The sequence below is a fragment of the Nanorana parkeri genome, unplaced genomic scaffold, assembly GCF_000935625.1.
Source record: "Nanorana parkeri isolate BGI_ZX_2015 unplaced genomic scaffold, ASM93562v1 scaffold1591, whole genome shotgun sequence".
Lineage (NCBI taxonomy): Eukaryota > Metazoa > Chordata > Amphibia > Anura > Dicroglossidae > Nanorana > Nanorana parkeri.
Genome location: NW_017307859.1, coordinates 341,533 through 354,443, shown reverse-complemented (window position 1 = coordinate 354,443; position 12,911 = coordinate 341,533). Strand labels below are relative to the sequence as shown.

Here is a 12,911-nt window from a genome sequence, read left to right as displayed (position 1 = left end):
ACAAAGGAAAAAAAACAAAAACAATGTCCATTCTGTAGGACCACTTTTTTCCCCGATGTGAACTTTATAAAGCTGACCTCACGCGTGGGTAGTTCCTATACCCACGAGGTATTGTCAGCGCACAGAAAAATCCAAAATCAAATAAAGCACTCCGTCCCGCCATCCACAAGAAGTAGAGACAGTTCTATTTGACTAAACTAGTAAAGTAACCGGTGAGTAGAGCCATAAAGGCAATGTAGAAACGTCCAAGCCCGAAACATCAAAGTTCCAACAGAGTCCAGCCCCTAAGTATATGAGGAGTTCCTATCCCCAGTAGGATAAGTTCAGGCCTTCTTTTTCCTAGGAGGACTCTTGATCGGGGATGAGAAAGAGGTGGAGGCATTCCCCCAAGACTCAAGGAACCTCTGAGCTTGATCCACAGAAGTGAAACGCCATGCTTTACCGTCTTCCGTGGAGAAGCGAAGCACCACGGGGTACTTTAAGGCGAATTTAATGCGATGTCTAACCAGTGTTTGGCATACCTCATGGAAGGATTTTCTCAACTTTGATGTTTCCATAGAGTAATCCGCAAAGAGTAGCAATTTAAGGCCGTCCACCACAAGGTTACGCTGGGCGCGATAGGTTTGGAATATGTTCTGCTTGTCATAATAATCAAGGTAACGCACTATCACAGGCCTAGGTTTGTTGTCATCTCTGGGCGGACCCAATCTATGCGCCCTCTCCACCTTGCAAAGAGCGGATAGGCCCAGGGCCTTCGGAACTTCCGTAGAGCAAAAAGTGCGCAAATCCACCGGTTTTACTGATTCTGGAACCCCAATTATGCGCAGATTATTGCGTCTTGAACGGTTCCCCAAATCGTCAACCTTGTCTTGCAAAGCATGTATGCGTTTAGCCATATCCCCATGAGAGCGGTGGGAGTCTGCAGCGTCATCCTCCAGATCAATGATACGCTTTTCCATGGCGTGCATATGTTTGTTTTGAGCTTCCATAGTAGCATTAAGTTTCCCCAGATGGAGTTGCAGAGTATCCGCTATGATAGCAGCCATATCAGATTTTAAAAGTTTAGCCACTTCAGAGGCAATCAGAGAATAATTGATCCCTGTGTTAGATGGCTCTGCAGGAGCTGACTCCCGTCTGGCCCGTGACGTGCTCCTGCTGCATGTCGTCGGCGGCCATGTTGGACTCCTCGTCTCCGCCTGGTGTGCTCTCTATGAGAGCTTTCCGGGTTTTCGGCTGGCGTGCCAGGTATCGTTCCATTGCGGGGGAGCGGGCAAGCGGCTTCGGGCGGACAGCTGACTGCGGGTAAAGTTCCGGTAATTAGGCAATGTCGGATGACGGGACGGAGCTCCGAGCCGTTCGTCTATAGCATCGGGCGCCGGAACCGGAAGTAAGAGATACTATTTTAATAGGCATCATGGAAGCGTGTCAGGTCGCAGGGTGTATGCGTCGTACTCGCAGTACTGGAGGCAGCAAACGGGAAGCAGGTGATCAAATGTGGAAGGGCCATCGGTTGACGGAAGGTAGGCGATTCCTCTGAGGAGTGAAGCATCAGGCGATCGTAGGTGTAAAGGTTCCTTGGTTGGCTCAGATAAAGAAATGAACGTAGAAAAGGAATAATAGGGTTAAACTGTAAACAAATAAAAACAAGATCTCAGAACGGGATCACAGTGCAGCGTTTGAAGCTGCGCAACATGGGGAGGGTATCACAGAAGTGAGCAATGTGGCACCAAGAGGCATTAGGTGTTCACGGGGATCCTTCCAGACAGTCATCCAACACCATTTTCTTTAGCTCTAGCATTACGGTTGCGTCGTGGAGAACGCCACTCAGGGGAGTTGCCCCGTGGGGACGCATCTGGTCGGGGGGTGGATTCGGCTGGTGGACGAATATCCCATTTTTTGAGAAGGGACAGGCCTTGGTCTGGGGACATCACGGTCTAAGTGTCGTCACCTCAGGTTATAAGAAGTTTGGCCGGGTACCCCCATTTGTAGCGGATTTGGTGGATCCTCAAAGCTTTGGTGACAGGGAGAAGGCGTCTCCGGAATAACATGGTATCTTGAAACAAATCTGTGAAGAATTGGAGGTGGGTGTATTGCTTAGGGATATGGGCAGCATCTCTGACAATTTGGAGCAGTTTGTCCTTTACATGAAAGAAGTGCATGCGTAGTAAAACATCCCGGGGCACCTTGTCTGGCAGAAACAAAGGTTTAGGGAGACGATGAATACGGTCAATAATAAGATCAATGGTGGTCGCTTCCGGGAGCACCTGTTGGAATAGGATCTGAACATATTGGAGGAGGTCACCCTGGGTGATCAATTCAGGCATGCCACGTATTTTGATGTTGTTGCGGCGTGACCTGTCTTCAAGATCTGCCACTTTAGCTTTCACCCAGTCTAGGTCATCCTCTCTAGCGTTATGTGAATTCACCAGATCATTAAAGGTGTCAGCAAATTCACCCATTTTGTCTTCCACGTGGGATACTCTGTCACCTAATTGGTTTATATCTGATTTAAATTGGGATACAAAGGATTGCATTTCAGCGGTTAGAGAGCTTCTTAGTGAAATTAGCATGTCTCTAAGAGTGGAGTCTGATATAGACTGGTGAGAGATAGGAAAAGCTTCCAGGGGCTCTATCAATTCCCTGGTGTCTTCCATAGATGAATTGGTTTTGCTCACCTCATTGTGGGCCTCCATCTCTGAGGCAAGCCGCGGCCTAGATTTTACAGGGCTCTGGCCCTCGGGCGGTGTACCGCGAGGTGAGGACTTCTCTGATCCGGTCTCTGAGTGCTGAGACCTTGATGGTCCATCAGGGGAGTAAGAAGTCACGGCCACAGCTGGGGCCTTAGGTGTAGCTTTGTGTGACTGACCGCCGCCATCTTGGCCCCGCTTGCGCGATGGCGCTGCGAAAAAGTCAGTTAGCCTGCGAGGACGGGAGCTCTTTTTTTTCTTTTTTGGCATCTCCACCGGGTGCTGTGAGTCCTTAGGAGCCCGGGAGTGTCCGGAGGTCCGATGGGTGTTGCTGATATTAGCCTCTGGGCGCAATGCTGCACGGAGCTCTCTCAAGCAGCGTCCATGCAGATCGAGCGCCGGGCCACGCCCCCGTGCGTCTTTTTTAAAGTGTTCTTGCGACATAATGTTTGCGACTCACTGCACATGTTTTGTGACATTTCACATATTATTTCAACTGTGCTGTATTTGTGTACAGCATTTGGGACAGTAACAGATTTCCAAACAGGCACACATCCTAGAAGTGCTTCTGAGCAAACTTTCTCAAAGATGACTCATGCCTTCAAGTCAGCTGAGCACCTCAGGCTATTGAGCTATCATCCAGGATGTTCCCAGCAAGCGTGCGACAGTTTAGAGACAATTTAGAGACAGAAATATAGAGACAGTTTGAGACAATTCTCCTTATGAAGGCATTTAGGAATGAAACCTAAACTAAGATAATAAATCTGTTGCTATATGCACTAGAAATAAGGTATACGACAGTTTGAGAGACGCTGATGATGCGACAACATTGATAAATTCCCCCGAATGTATCTTGGCATTCATTGTATCTCTATGAGTAAACCTAAATAGTGAAATGCATTCGAGTTTGAGGATCTATGGGGGAGGAATGGACAGTGTGTATTCTGTTCTCTAAATAAAAAAATGTTATTTCTGGTGAAGAGCCTGAAATAAATATATTGCAAATTGGAGTAATTAAGTTTGAGAATGGAAGCAGAAATGAAGGTGAAATATAAAACTAAAACAATTCGGAATCGCTGCCAAATTAAAATGACATTGAAACAACCCTGCCTTATGATGAAACCTGCCTATGTACCTGTGACAAAGAAAGAAAATACTTACCTCCCCTGCTACCTGTGCATCTGAGTGCCCTCTGCTGAAAGGAATTCATCACTACTATGTCCTTATTGGTGGGCGGAACCCCTGAGCACCGTGGAAGACACAGGAGATTGACACTACTGTAAGGGCCCTGTCACACCATATCCAGTGCGTTTCAAGCTCAGAATGCACTGGATCGCATAGCTCAAGCCGAGGACAGTTCTGGGGCTGGTGGGGGCGTGTCAGTGCCATTCATGTCAATGGAACCGCAGACGTGATCGCCAGCACTGGAATGCAAGGTACAGGAATGCCCTCTGTTCCAGTGCAGTGCGATCTGAAAAAATACTGCATGCACTATTTTTTCACATTGCACTGCACGGGAATGGAGGGCATTTCTGTAGCCTCACGTTCCGGTGCGGATAGGGTGTGTGTCTGCAGCGGTATTGACATGAATGGCACTGACATGCCCCCTCACGCCCCAGGATGCTGCCCAGCTTGATCTATGCGAGGGTCACTTTAATAACTTAAATTATTATCAGAGACATAGTCTGTTATTTTTTAAGGGAAGTCTGCCTGACATTTTTAAGAGTGTTTTATTACCATAAGTCAGCACATAATTTATTTTAGGCTGTGATCTTCTTCCAGAATTTCTGCAGTGAAACATCTGCAGCACAGATCGCATAATATAATTTCTAGTGCGGAATACAATTATATATATATATATATATGTATATACAGTATGTGTATATATATACACCTATATACACATATAAGTGTATACTTTATGATACAGCCGAATCTTCATTTTATGGAAGGGTTATATGCCACTTGTAGGAGTAGGATGCTATGCAGACGGAAAAAAAACAGCAAAGCACAGCCTTGCTTTCCGATCACTTCGGGGAGACCCGTCGAGCAGCTCCCAGGCGCCGCACGGGGACAGCGGGGACAATGGTACAAACGATCCGGTGGCTGTACAGACGCTGGATCGCTTGTACACTAACAGCCAATGCTGCTGTTCAAAGAAGTGGTTAAATAAAAGGTTTTTTTTTTTTATTATATTGGCTTAGTTTTACAAATCACATTATTTAAAATCCATGAACCTAATTAAAATGTCTAATATAATACACACAATTATTAAAAAGAGATTTTACTCTGTCACCCCTACTGTTCAACCTATCCCTAGAACCACTAGCAGCACGCATCATGCACTCAGACGCGTTCCATGGGATCAAGGTGGGCAAAGCGGAACTTCGACTGGCAATGTTTGCTGACGATGTTCTGCTGTTCACCTCCCGCCCGAAGGAAGACATCTTATTCATTAGAACTTTGTTAGATCATTTTAAAACGTTCTTGGGACTCCGGATTAACTTCCTGAAGAGCGAAATCCTCCCCCTGTCAGGGACGATGGGGTGGGATGGGCAGGGAGTCATGAGGGTGGCACAGCAGCACATAACTTATCTAGGTATAAAGGTGGGGAAGACTCCTTCTCTTTACCACCTCAACTACCCCCCGCTCATACAAAAAATTTGTAGGGAATTAGATATGTGGAAGGACCTTCCCTTATCGCTCTCCGGGAGAATTCACCTCATTAAAATGATGAGTTTCGCAAGGTTACTATACCGACTGCAAACTCTCCCCTTAATGTTGAAGACTACTGATATCTCTTGCCTAAATAGAGCCATGTCAACGTTCATTTGGCAGGCGAAACGGCCGAGAATTTATTTCAAGAAACTCTGGCTCCCGAAGGGTGAGGGGGGAACTAACCTCCCGAACATCAAACTGTACAATATGGCTTGCTTACTTCGTCATGCACTAGATTGGATATCCGATAGTGAAGTCTATTCAAATACCCAATTGGAGACAGAGTTAATCAACCCATGGGATCTTAGGGCGGTCCTCCACTGCAAAATCTCTAGCCCTACCCCAGCGCATTCGACACATTTCACTGATTAGGGACACAATTACTGTTTGGCGAGAGATCAGGAAATCTCTCAAACTGCCTTTATGTATGTCCTCACACTGTCCCATCATGGGACACCCCTCATTTGTTCAAGGCTTAGATTACTCAGCATTCCACAAATGGAAAGAGAAGGGCCTCCATCTCTGGAAACAACTATTTGACCCCCAAACCTTCGCCCCTTTACTCTTTCAAGGATCTGATACAACAATATCGTATCCCCCCCCCCCAGGACTTTCTACACTACCTACAGCTAAAGACTGCGTGGCACAGTCTCGGGGGTAAGCCGAGATCCCTTTTCTCATCATCATTTCTGGACGCCCTTGTATCAAACAAAACATATTCTATTTCGGAACTATACCCAAGACTACAAACACTATTTATACCCCCCCTCTCAGGGTCAAGTGTGAAAGGGTGGTCAAGAGACTTTGATGATCCGGATCTGTTACCTAAACTACTTGAGGGGTACACCAAGACGAGATCAATAAAAACAAACGAAATTTGGAGGGAGACCCAATTTAAAATTTTACATCGAGCCTACGTCCCTTACTTCATTCCAGCAACGACGCCTTCCTCATTAAACCAACCAATATCGATATGTCCGAAATGTGGACTCCAACGCCCAACCTTACATCACTGCTTTTGGGGGTTCCAGAGATATCGGACTTTTGGAACCAAGTTCTTGCATATATCAACACTATTGTTTCCTGGAAACCAGACTTGGAGTACTCATTGTGCCTTTTTGGCTACCTGGACCGTTCTACCAACCATCGAGGTCAGACCAAATATAAAGGACTGGACTGGGTGCACATCTGCCTCCTGGTGGCTAGGAGATGTCTCATGAGACACTGGAACGGCCCATCAGCCCCCAAGGTACAGGAAATCATTAAAGACTTGACAGCGTTACTGGCCAAGGAAAGACTAGAGGCAGAAATGCACAAAGATAAACAGGCCTCATCCTTCTTCAAAAGATGGAAACATTTCATTGTAAAAACATTAACGGTAATGGAGATAACTCACCTGGTTCAGCCCTTTAGATATACAAAATGGTATTTAGAGGCAGATGTGTCGATCACGCTGGGGAGCCTGCGATTGGCGCAGGATTTGATTACCTCCTACCTGCCAGATACTTGGCCTAGCCTCAGCCCCTACTAGATCCAGAAATTACATAGAGTCTGTTCCTGATAAGCAGTGGTTTAACAGGGGAGCGGATAGCACAGGTACCCTGACACATCCTACACGGCTGATGTATAATGAATATGGATATGCACACTTATGTAACCTTTGCCACCTAACACCGTGGTATTGCCTCACAATGCCACAGTATATAAATAAAGGTGGGAAGAGTCATTTTCAGTTTCGGCCTAACAAATTTTGCTGCGGGAGGTGCGTTGCAGTGCCATTCATTTCAATGGATCCCAAATGCACCTCCCGTCCGCGGTGTGATCGCCCGCACTGGAACGCGTGATACTGAAATGCCCTGCGTTCCAGTGCGATATCAAAAAATGTGTATACCGTTTTATTCTGAAGTAAACTTTATGTAACGCTGAATTAGTGTATGTTATTTTAAATTATTATTTTATTATTTTATCCGATTAATCAAGGTTAATAATCTGCTAACTAATCGATTATGAAAATAATCGTTAGCTGCAGCCCTAGAGAAAAGGTACCCAATCCTCTACCTGGGTGGTAAGTAGTGCTCTCTTCCCTGCTAGGATGTTATAGGGCGCAGATCCGGGTGCCTCTCTTCAGGTAGTCACCTGTAAGCTGGCTAGATCAGTCCCGTTCCCCTGGGTTCTCTACTGCCATGCCTGTGGCTGTATGTTCCCAGGCTTCTGTCCTTACTGGGCTTATCCCTCAGCTGCAGCCTGCTTCTCCCTTCTCACTGCCCGAGTACTGCACTGGTTGGATCTGTCCCTCTCCCCGGGGTTCCCTTCTGCCATAACTGCAGCCATCTGTTCCTAAGCGTTTGCTGTACTTGCTGGGCTTCTCCCCCCTTCCCACTTTCTCTATTTTACATTGGAGGACTACAAGTCACAGCATGCCCTGTATTTACTATGTATTGTGCACTAGAGGGCTACGAGTCCCAGCGTGGCCTGTGCGTGTTGCATTTCATACATTAGATCTCAGCATGCTCTTAACATACTGCATATTATACACTAGAGGAATACAAGTCCCATCATGCCCTGTATGTACGCTGTATTATACATGAGGACTACAAGTCCCAGCATGCCCTGTACATACTGTGTATTTTACACTAAATTGCTACATGTCCCAGTATGACCTGCATGCATTGCATATTGTACACATTCCCTCTTCCACCTCAGTTTTCAGGGTCTGCTTTGGGGGTCCCGGGACTGTGTTGCTGTGGAGGTGTTCACCTCCATTTTGGTAGAGATGTTCTCGCATAGTATAGCCTTGACCTGCAATGGGGCCCGGGGTGCCCATCTAGGTGGTTTCAGTTTCTCCTGACATGGGGGTGCTGGGCTCTGCTGCTCAGGCAGTAATGACAAGTTTCCTCCGCTGGTGAAGGTATGGTCTTTACCTTTCTGGGGCTCTGTGTCTATTATGAGGATTCTGTGGATGCTCCATCAGATCCTCTGGTTCCTTTGGTGCACACAGATCATGGCACTTGTTTAGTTAAGACCAGTGTCTTATCATCACTTACTCATAGGGAATGGTAGTGTCCTTCGTGGACTTGTCCTACCTAGGTGTGTTTTCGTTTCGCTACCTTTTTTATGGAGGGTCCCCTAACGCAGCAGACATCTCCCCCAGTTGTGTACCCATCTGTATCGCGCCTGTGCAAACGGACGGTTATGGATAGGGAGTCTCCCTCTTTTGAGGAATCTGGAGACCAGGAAAGAGGGTTCAGACCCTTCTTTCAAGTCAGTGATGAGTTTGACCAGGGTGGAATTTTTTTAAATGAATTTACGATAATAATTGGCGAAGCCCAAAAATCGTTGGGTGGAGCGTAAACCAACTGGGTGAGGCCATAGGAGCACGGCTGCTCATTTCTGCGGGTCCATGGAAAACCCCTTGTGTGAGATAACATCCGAGGAATATGACTTGGACTTGATGAAACTCACACTTTTCGAGTTTACAAAATAGCCAATTCTCCCGCAGACGTTGGAGTACTCGGGCTACATCAGCCTGATGGTTAGCCAGTGAGGGAGAATGGACGAGTGTATCATCAAGATATACTACAACACATTGTTGAAGCATATTGCGCAACACTACATTTATGAATTCTTGAAAGCTGTTTAGCAGCAGAGACGGATCGAGCTGGCACATCAAATACCCGTCTGAAGGAGGCCTCAAATTCTGGGTAGTTGAAAATAATGGGCTTATCGTTCTCCCAAAGCGGATTAGCCCAGGCTAATCCTTTATCCGTCAATAAGGATATCGAGAACCCGACCTTCGCCCTGTCACCAGGAAATGCCTGCGGAAACAACTCAAAATAGATTCCCACCTGGTTCAGGAATCTGCGGCAATGATTGGGGTCTTTCCCGTAGCGTCGGGTGAGGGAGCTTGATCCGACATGCCCCTTCCAGGGGTAGGCTCAGGAGCAACGGAAGGACCAGCTGGGTAGTGGCAGGGCCCGGAGGCAAGGCATTAACTGGGTCCAAATGAGCCGTGCGAGAGAGCAGGTTCTGCAGGGCCTGAGTGAACCGCTTCATTCTTTGATCCTGTGAATCAAGCCTGGTAAAAATTGTCTGCAATGGAGAGGGCAGGGGCGTATCTGCCGCGAGGCAAACAAGGCGTTTGCCTCGGGCGGCTGATTTCAAGGGGGTGAAATGCCGCCCCCAAAACAGCAAGGTAGGTAGTGAGGGGGCGGCGAGGAAGCCGGTCCCCCTAAGTGCCGGTCGGTTCCATGGAGAAAGGGGGGGAGGAGAGAGATCTAAAGCTGTGCAGGATGGGATGAGGGTCTGTGTGCAGGATGGGGGTTCTGTGGCTGTGTGCAGGATTGGGGTCTGTGACTGTTTGCAGGGTGGGGTGTGTGTGGCTGTGTGCTGGCAGAGATCTGTGGCTATGCAGGCTGGGATGGGGAGGGTGTCTGTGCAAGGGGAGATCTGTGGCTGTGTGCAGCATGGGGGAGGGGGGATCTGTGGATATGCAGGATGGAGGGGGGATCAGGGGCATATCTGCCGCGAGGAAAACAAGGTGTTTGCCTCGGGCAGCAGATTTCAGGGGGCGGCAGAAATGCCGCCCCCAAACCATTAGGCAACCGGGAGGCGGCGGCGGAGTCATCAAAGGATGGAGTCAGCGAGGAGGCAGAGCAAGCGTAGGTGGAGCAGGTGGAAGAGGCAGAGGAGACTGAGCAGCAGGAGGGGCAGGTGAAGCAGCAGGAGGGGCCGGGACGACGTCGGATCAGGAAGTGTCGGGGCCAAGGCGCCGTCGCGCCGTAGGAAGACGGCGCATGCTGGACAGAACACCGGGTCACCAAAGAGCCGTCGGGCTGCAGAGGAGACTAGGTCCTGCAGCACCAATCCAGTGGTGGAGGAGGCCGGGGACCAAGCACAGCCCAGCATGGATTCTGCAGAGCCCACCACACATCCTGCACCGGTCTGCAGGGTCGCAGGGCGGGTGTGCATGATCTGTGGTGGGCTCTGCAGGGTCTTGGGGGCTTTGCAGGATCTGTGGTGGGCTCTATGACAGAGCCCACCACAGATCCTGCAGATTTAAGGAGGGGGCAGTCCTAGTTTTGTCTTGCCTAGGGCAGCCCCAAACCAGAATACACCACTGGTAGAGGGACTGGGTTTACACTAGCACCGTCCGGATTCATGGTCCTTGCGTAATGTCAGAGCATGAAAACCAGACTAGCGAAAGGTGCTAGTTAAAATATTTATTAAGAACTGTGTCCACAGGAGCAAGCAGAATCATAAACCAGAACAAGCCAGAGTCAGGAGCCGGAGTGGGTAGTCGTCCAAGCCAGGTCAGGAACACAGAGATCAGCGTCATCAGGAACAAACCAGGAGCAGGAGTCAGGAAGTCAGCGTTGTCTGGAACCAGCCAGGAGCAGGAGCCAAAGGAGAACGTCAGCCAGGATCGGGTCATACACAGAATCAGGATACTCAGAGCAGCAGGAATGCACTAGCAGGAAGACCATGCAAGGGCAAGGTCAGACTGGACTGAGTGGTTTATATATAGTGAGTGGGGTGACATCATCACTCAGAGACAGGAAACTCCCATCTGACTCTCTCAGATGGTGCTCTCCTGTCTGGCCATAAGAGGGAGCCTTGGAGTATTGGAGTAGTGAGCAACATTCCAGAGTCTGCTCAGGCAAAGAAGGAAACAGGTGAGTAAAATGGCAGCCACGCCAGAATGCTGCAAACCAGTAAAGTCAGGGTGGAACCTTGTGGGTAATGTACAGGTTTTGCTCTACTAATGTGTAGCCAATGCTTCAATTTTATCTAGGTCTGGTTGAAGTGCAGATATCTTCTGTTAGGAAGTTACTGCCCTACAAAGTTTAGTATCGTCGGTAAAAATGGAAATTGAACTATATATACCTATCTCTATGTCGTTGATGAATAGAATAAACAAGATTGGTCCCAGGACTGACCCCCGGGGCACCCCAATCCCGACTTTTGCCCAGTTAGAGGATGACTCATTTATTACTACCCTCTGGGTCCATTCTTGCAGCCAGTTTTCCACCCATGTACATACAATTTTCTCCAAACCGACAGAAATGTGAATTAAACGTTTGTGGGGTATGGTATTGAAAGCTTTATCAAAGTCCAGATACTGATATTCCTCTGTCTAAATTAATACCGACCTCCTCATAAAATATTAATAGATTGGTCTGACAAGAACGGTCCTTCATGAAGCCATGTTGGTTTCTAATTTTAATACCAGTTTTATTTGCAAATTCCTGCATACAGTCCCTTTATCATGTCTTTGAATATTTTGCACACTATTGATGTTCAGCTGACTGGCCTATAGTTACCCAGTGAACTCCGTTTCCGCTTTTAATCTATTGGTACCACATATGCTCTCCGCCAATCAGTGTCACGATCCAGCAAGGGGTACCGATTTGGATCACAGCTGTGGAACTGTTATGGAGAAGGGCTATGGGATTGGATCAGATAGACGGTTCCCTAATACACCAAGTGCGATGGGGAGCCGTTCCACATCATGTATCCCAGCCCGTTTAGAAACAAGGCTTAGTACCAGGGTTCTACTATGGTGTTTAGTCTGACTACCTGCGGGGCGTGATGGGACTGTAGTTCCCTAATGGTAGCGAACAGGAGTACTATGGTGTTTAGTCTGACTACCTGCGGGGCGTGATGTTTTCTGTAGTTCCCTAATGGTAGCGAAGAGAAGTATTCCACTTCAGGAAGCAATCACTTTAGTTTAGCAGTACAAGCAGTTATAGTTCCTTAGCAGTATGTTATAGGGTAACATTAACCTCAGATTGGACAATCCTACTAAGCAGACTCAGCATATAGTTATATGAGCAGCAGTATTCCACAACAGGATGCAATCACTCTAGTTCAGCAGTACAAGCAGTTCAAGTTCCTTAGCAGTATGTTATAGGGTAACAGTAATCCTCTGGGGTAACAGTAATCCTCAGCAACTGAACAATCCTATTAAGCAGACTCAGCATATAGGTATTTAAGCAGCAGTATTCCACAACAGGATGTAATCACATATAGCCTTGCAATTCATAGGCAGATATAGAGTGCCCTAGTACTTGCGGTTGGGCTGTTTGTGTTGAGAAGTCCCTTCCATCCTGCAAGGCTGAGTGGCTGGTTTGGAGGAGGCTGAGTGCTGGTTTGGGGGAGGCTGAGTGTCCCTCAGGACATCCACGGCAGTGCAAGGTATGAGAGGTCAGTAGGGTTCAGTGGCATGCGCAGAGACAGCGCTAGACGTTCCACATTGACAGAACGCCGAGTATGTGTCTCCGCAGCGGTTATAAGGGGAAGCCGCGGTCAGGGGGCGTGGCCCCGCGTGACGTCGCGGCTAGGTCGACGCGGCGCTGGAGGGGACGGATGCGCCGGTTACGACCCTGACAGTCAGCCAGTACCGTACCAGTCATTAGAGTGTCCATTATATACAGTGGTCTGCTTATCACTTGACTAAGTTCCTTGAGTACCCGCGGATGTAACCTGTCAGGTCCTGGTCATTTGTGA

At 48.0% G+C, this 12,911-nt stretch overlaps 1 protein-coding gene across 1 annotated transcript in view; it reads left to right on the top strand.

Moving 5' to 3' along the window:
* Positions 1-5,027: 5,027 nt before the first annotated feature.
* Positions 5,028-12,911, top strand: part of LOC108798945 (A disintegrin and metalloproteinase with thrombospondin motifs 2-like) — a gene marked incomplete at its 3' end in the record, with an annotated part of 345,605 nt that continues 337,721 nt past the window's right edge. Inside the window, exons 1-2 of the mRNA XM_018570755.1 lie at positions 5,028-5,233; positions 6,342-6,556. Of these exons, the coding sequence (XP_018426257.1) occupies positions 5,028-5,233; positions 6,342-6,556 (421 nt within the window). The remainder of the gene's footprint in view (positions 5,234-6,341; positions 6,557-12,911) is intronic.